Source organism: Hippocampus comes, unplaced genomic scaffold (assembly GCF_001891065.2).
Source record: "Hippocampus comes isolate QL1 unplaced genomic scaffold, H_comes_QL1_v1.1 scaffold29, whole genome shotgun sequence".
In the NCBI taxonomy this organism is placed as follows: domain Eukaryota; kingdom Metazoa; phylum Chordata; class Actinopteri; order Syngnathiformes; family Syngnathidae; genus Hippocampus; species Hippocampus comes.
This window is the reverse complement of record NW_017805820.1, coordinates 491,116-498,205: the sequence shown is the minus strand read 5'-3', so window position 1 is coordinate 498,205 and position 7,090 is coordinate 491,116. Positions and strand designations below refer to the sequence as shown.

The window sequence follows — 7,090 nt, the reverse complement described above, 5'->3', positions numbered from 1 at the left end:
TATATATATATATATATATTTTTTTTTTTTCATTTTTACGTGAACACATTGTTTTGGCGGCAGAGGAGGAAGGGGGGTTCGGGGGTCACAAAAATAATTTTGGAAACATTTAAATACGGGTGTGTCCACTTTTTTATTTGCATTGTCCAAGAACAAAAAGGTGATTTTCTCCACACAAAGCTTTACTTGTGAGCTGTCGGGCACCACATGAAGTGCCCCCTTCCAGCTGGAAGGCACGGCCAGATGAGGCTCAGCACGCAGTCACAAGACCACCGGCCCGAGATCCGGCTTTAGCGGCGTGTTCGCAACGTGGCCTCGCTCGCACGCTGCTGGCCCTTTAAGACGGTGCAGTACAGCTTGTCCTCAACTGCTGCACAAGTGAGTCAGGGTGTACACTGCCCGCCCCTCCCCCCCTCTGTCAGGCCATGTGCGCTGCACTTTTGTTTTTTTCCACTCCTCCCTTGTGACAGCCAGCTTGACCAGTGTTTGCCTGACACACACCCACACGCTCGGCGCAGCCGATTCCTGCCCTGATCTAGATTACCACGTAAACAAAGTTGAAGTTAGGTCTTATCTCTCAGGAATTGTGTTTGTGGGAAGTGAGGAGGGGGAGGTCAGGGTGGGCAGAGGTGGTGTCAGTCATGTGTTAGTAAAACTAAAGGTGCTTGGAACCCGATGTTCCAGCAACGCATCGACACGATTAGCGGGACGCCATGTGGGAGCCATCTGCCGTGGAGCAGCTTCTCAGGTTTCAAGGGTTTGTTTCTACGTGGACGGGCGCGTTTGTTGTCTCCGCCACGTGTGCGCACAGCAGCTCAGTGGGTCACTGTGTTTGCGCAGCACCTTGCCCTCTTTTTCGAGCTCCTTGACTCATAGTTTGTTTGAGGAGACGCGAGAAGGTGCGTCGACCTGGCAGTCATTGTTCTAAGTCTTTCCCTCATTGTATATTGTGATGGACTTGACGTCAGTTGAGAAATACCTCGCGTATTCAATGCTGTGAATGGTCTCGGTTGCCGAGGGAACCTTCGAGCTGTTTCCTTGACAACCAGTGATGACAAGGGATGCTGTCTGTCATTGGGTGCTGGTTGGAAAGGAAGGCTTCTCACATCACATCATGTCCTCATATTAGTGAGTGCACTTGTCCTCATAAGTGTCATGGATGAGCTGGAGCCTCTGACTTGGGGCCAGAGGCGGGGCTACCGTCACATATTGTGACAGTCAGTCACAGAGTGAGGCAAGCAACCATTCACACCGACGTCCGCACGTATGGACAATTTAGACTGAAATGAACCAATCGTGCATGTTTTTGGACTTGGTGAGGAAGACCAGCTGAAAATCCGTTTTGCGTGTTCTAATCATATATATCAAAGCACTGTTTAAAAAAAAATAAAATCCTTTATATGAACTAATGCTCAGTTTTGAATGGCACTGTTAGAGCGGCGTTGATTTAACATGTTTATTATTATGACTCAAGTTTGGTGATTGTAAGTGTGGATGCTTTTCCAAAACGTGAAGGAAATTTTTTCCTTGACTGACTGGAGCTCAGCATTTTTATGCCACCTTGTCTTTCATGAAGTAAACTATCGTTGAATTTATAGTTGTGATTCGAAGGTCTTTGAAGCTTTGTGGTTGGGCTGCAATGTTTCTTCCACGGGGCGGGAGTCCACTAATCCAGGATGAAGATAAGGGACAGGTGCCCGCCTTTTTCTCATGTAGTCATGTGTTGTGCGTGCGCTGTCTGACGAAACGTGCCCTTTAAACACACAAACACGCGGGGACGGGGCGCATGCACTTAAGGCTGACGTGCGCACACAGCCGTGTCGAGTGAGCACAAGCGGGAAGTCTGCCCGATCAGGAAATGCTCATTGGACTCGACTTTACGCTGCGTGCTCCCTCCCCGTGCACGTGGATGTAGATTTTCCGAAATAACTGTACAATATTCACGCGTGTCACACAGTTACTGCTCTTTTCTCAGCCAGTTTTGATGTTTGATTTAGGAAGAGTGTTGAGTTGTGTGTCAACTGACCCGCAGCTCGGGGGGGAAATTGGGTCATCGAGTCAGTGCCTGGAAGCACCGCCTACTTTCCTTCTCCCGCCCCGCCTCATCTTGCCTAACGTGCCCTCCAACCAAAACTGTGCTTCGTAACAAAACTAATTACTCGCAGGATCAAACAAATTCCTTTTGCATTGGTTTCCCGACACTTTATTTTATCACAGTTGTTTTAGTGGCTTATTTCTTTAGTAAATAGGAAACAATACTTGGTTGGCAGGGTTCACACCCACAGTTACCATGGAACCAGAAGTTGTCTGCTTACTGACAATCATATCGTGACACGTCACACGCACACACGTTTTATTTCACTTAACAGTTCAGGATTGGTTGTGTGCCAAGTGACATTCAAGGAAAAAACACTTTTATTAGTCCCATAACTGTGAAATCCCTTTTTTTTTACAGCAGCACACAAGTTTAAAAACATCAAAGAATCTAAAATCGAATGCTTCAAAGTACATAAAGTGGCTATAAAGTCTACACCCAGTTTCTTCGTTGAAAGTTGAACCTTTTGGCCATCATAGCAAAAGATGTTTGATCCATCCACAACACTACTCATCTCAAAAAGAACGCCATCCCGACACGTCATGTTTTGTTTTTCTTGAAATGGAACCGGGGCCTTCCGTCAAAGTAGGAGGACTTGCCGACAGTTCCAAACAGCCGTCAGTGTTAGCACAAACCCTTCAGGCTTCTGTTAGAAAGCAAACACAGATGGGGATTGGTTGAGTCTGAACACATCCACGTGTTCTGTTATTAAGAGGGTGTGCACACTTCTGCAAACAAATGATCTCTCGTGAGGATAAGCAATTTATGGATAATGGGTGGATGTTTGATTTTTTTGTTTTTTTAATTTACAAAAGGCAGTAAGTGTATCGTTCCGCGGGCCCTCATGAGTTCGTGTGCCCGGCAGACGCTGAAGCGCAAAGAGAAGGAGTACGAGCACGACATGGAGCGCCTGGCCCGCGAGAAGATCGCCACGCAGCAGCACTTGGAGGAGCTGAAGAACGAGCTGAGCCAGTGGATGGACGTGGTGGAGATTGAGCGCGTGCTGCGGCAGACGGCACAGCCCGAGGAGGATCAAGCTTCCACTTCCACTGCCTCAGGTGGGCACAAAATAGCGCTTGGGAGCAGTCGTTGCTACGGGACTGAAAACAATTGCTACTCTTGAGGCACTCATGCGGGCTTGCGGCGCCATTTTGATGTCTTCACACATCTTGGGGGAGGTGATTCAATGAAGTTCGCGCGAAATCAATGATCATATTATCATGACTGTGGTGCAGATATTGATATACTATCGAGGGCTGTCACTATCCGATATTTATAGACTATTGCATTTATGAATCGGATAAAATTATTTCGCATTAAGGTGTATTACAAAACCATTGCCCCCCCCCCCTCCATTACTGTTCAGTAACCAATTATTGTTTATTTTGACAAAGTTAGTCTTAAGTACTCTGCATACTCCGTACTCTAGTAGCACCACATTATTAGGCACAATATCAATGAACGGGTCTATTTTAAAAACGTTTCCTACATAAGACGCACCGGGTTTAAATAGAATAGATTATTGTAATTGTCCCATATGTTGATTTGATTTCTTTAGCACTACTATGCTAGGTTCGGGCCTGACCCGATACATGGAATAGCGCCGCGTGTCTCACTTGCTTTTAAAAGTTCACCGTGCAACTCTGCAGGGGTTGCTTCAAACAGAAAAGAGGAGGGAATTCTCCAATCGATGAAAAATAAGTTTGAACCTCACTCGTCAGTCTGGTGACCGGCGGTTATTATGACTTGACTTTGAAATGCTGTCCTGGTTGACAGTTCAATTGCTGTAGTAAAAAAAAAAACACACTCACCACTGTGCAACCTAGTTTTGCTCTGCCACGCCAGCGCTTGAAAGTTGGCTGTGTCATTGACCTCGCGTTGGTGTCACATTGTAACATTGGAAACATGCCGGAAACGCTCATCTTGCGTTGGGTCTGACTGCAGCATTAGGCTAGTAGGACGATATTCCCCATGATTCTTAGACAAGGCAGCAGGAAATAGTTCTAGTTCGTGTATAATGACAACATGGACGCCTGCTTGCAATTTGATGATGATGAGAATGCGAACATGAATGTGAAAGTAAATAGTAAGGAATTTAACTTTCAGTTTACCTTTTGGTCACACAGACTGCAATAATATTGTCCCCCCCCATTGTAAGTAACATCTCGTAGCCAGAAATGCTCATATTGCGTGCGGTCTGACTGCAGCATCAGGTTAGGAGGACAACACATTTCCCATGATTCTTAGAAATGAAAACAGGAAGTAGTTGTAGTTACGGTATGGCGAAAAAATACCTAGTTGCCCGCTAGACATCTGACGTGGACGAGAACGTAATGGAAAGGAATTTACATTATGTAATTCATGTTTCACATGCCCTTATTTTAGCCGAAGAGTAAACAAAACCAAAAGATGTTAAATAAATCTGATATTGTTTCTTGTCATACAGATGAATTTATTGCTGATGAGTGTTAAAAAAAAATAAAAATACATGGGAAGTGGACCTTGAAAAAAAATTGCATATAAAATGGTAAAAATTGAGGAAAACAAATTCCTGTGAGACGATTTTTCCAAATGATTCAGCCCTAAAACATGCAGTCATTCTCAGATTACTAAATATTGTTTAGTGTTTCTCTATTCGGTGTATGTAGGTTGACTCCGATGTATGTTGACCAAGTGACGTTTGTGTGTGCTTGCAGAAGGCGAAGAGGTGATGGACGAGGACGATGAGGACGAAGAAGTGATGGCGCGACCTCCAAGCGAGTCGCCCGCTGCCCCTCAGGCCCACAAAAGCGAGAACCTCCACCTGACGCCCGTCACCGCCGCCCTCTCCTTGACTGTGACCGCCCCCACACCCTCCTTCATCGCCCATCAGGTGTCGGCGCTGCAGCCGCCGGCCAAGCCCCCTGTCCCCGGCGCGGCCCCCGCCGCTGGCCAGCCCACCTTACACCCAACCGTCATCGCCCACGCATCTGCCTCGCACCCGTCCGTCATCCAAGCGGTCAACCATGTCATCCAGGCAGGTGGGCCAAAACACATCGCCCAGCTGGCGCCGGGGCAGCCGCCCATCGGCCACATCACCGTGCACCCGGTGGCCCACCTGAGCCCCCACCTCCCTACCCTGTACCCTCAGCCAGTGGCTGTCACACAGCCCGCGTTGATCAGCCACATTGCGCACACGTTGGGCCACGTCAACGGGGCCGCTAACCCACCCCCACCTGGTGCCGCCATCGTGGGCAAACAGACCGTAGTAGCCCACCACTCGCAGCTTGTGGGCCAGACTGTCCTCAACCCTGTCACCATGGTGACCATGCCCTCCTTTCCCATCAGCACTCTGAAACTCGCCTGAAGCGGCTCAGCGACACCCCTCTGTACGTGAACATCGCGCCGACCTCGAGGAGGGCTCAGTGGATCCAGGTGTCGACATAGGCACCCTCGCTTGTCACGTCTGCTGCTTCGAGTCAGGGACGGGAAGGGCCTGCTGGTTTGGACCAATGGCAGGGCTCGACGTGACTCGACCCGCCATAAGCAGCACGTTGAGAATGGGAGTCAACTGAAGACCCGCCCCTCCGCCTGCAAACTCGTGCTCTTCTGCCACATTCAAATTGTGGACCGGATTCGCTCTGGTGCAGCGCTGCAGTCCTCAGGGACTTGCATCTGTGGCAATACCGCCCCCTGCTGTCCCCTAAGGTTAGGTACCTTAATTTAGCACACTCATTGCTCTCCGGCTTTTGTGTTGGCTCATTGTCCTGTCAGATGTTTACACTAAACTATTGTTTCCCCAACCTTGATTGAGATATTTTACATTTGAGCAACAAATCTCGCTGCACACCACCAAACAAATATGTCACCAAAACAGCATACGCAAGGTCATTATGTACCTTCACTCATCAAGCGGAAGAGCATTTAAATCTCCTGCTTGTCACTGCAACGGATAGTTCAAGACATTTGTAGTTAAATCATTTTCCGAAAGATTATGTGAAATTCGGATAATTTGTAGCAGAACGTCTGCTGATCTCATGACACACTGGTGCACTCAACAATAAAAGAAGGCAGAGACCGGTTCAACCTTCCAATTGGATGTGATTATTAGATTGGCTGTCTACTTTCAGTCATGAAGCAAGACATTTGAATTGTAAATATGTCATTTGGCGAAAAAAAAAAAAAGATGGAATAACCTGCCTGGACCACCTTTTGGATTAATTTGTTGTTCCTAGCACTGTGAAACTCAACAAGAATCCAAGCCGTGTTTCACATGGCACTTAATACATGCTACGCTCTCCAAATTGTAGTTTGGCCAGATATGGATCAGCCCTGACCCCCTTTATTGTTGTTTTTTTTATTTTTAATTAAAAAAAAATTATGTACATTATGTTAACTTTCGTGTATATAAACTTTTTTTTGTTGTTGTTGCTTGTAACTTCTTATGTTGTAAGTTTTTGTTTTATTGGGACCATGTAATTCCCTTGAGGGAGAGTACGAAACATCACATTTGGCTAGCGTGCAAAATATTCTATGCGTACTTTGATTTGTCACATTCTGTTCAATTCCAAGTGATTGGAAGTGCAAAGATAAAGCGTTGGTTGTTGTGGTTTAGACTGTGCTAAAATCGTGCAGCAAATTGGTTTGAAATCATGTTGGAGCCCGATAGAAAATGTCTAAAAGTGGTCGGTGGTGACACTGCAAGACATAAATAATTTTACATGTGTTTTCCCTATGGTGAAAGTTGTACTTGTAAATAGCCTGTAAAAGCTGGGCTGAATTAGATGTCACTATCATGAAAAAGGCTGGGAAAATTATATGGAATAAGAACTATATCAAACATGACTTAATAAAATGTTTTTTGTTTGCAAATGTCGAGAGCTTTATCTTACATTCAAATTTGCTGTCGTGTTTGGCCACATTAACAGTTCACAATTGAAACTGGTTATTTGTGCACCTCTTATTGCATCACGATGTCCCATTCATACGTCAAGTATCACAAGCAAATGCAGTCAC

General features: G+C 46.2%; 1 protein-coding gene across 1 annotated transcript in view; it reads left to right on the top strand.

Annotated features, from left to right (window-relative positions):
• Positions 1 to 6,319, top strand: part of mnta (MAX network transcriptional repressor a) — a 14,155-nt gene extending 7,836 nt beyond the window's left edge. Inside the window, exons 5-6 of the mRNA XM_019885967.1 lie at positions 2,961 to 3,153; positions 4,792 to 6,319. Coding sequence (XP_019741526.1) covers positions 2,961 to 3,153; positions 4,792 to 5,441 — 843 coding nt within the window. The 3' untranslated portion in view covers positions 5,442 to 6,319. The remainder of the gene's footprint in view (positions 1 to 2,960; positions 3,154 to 4,791) is intronic.
• Positions 6,320 to 7,090: the final 771 nt, after the last annotated feature.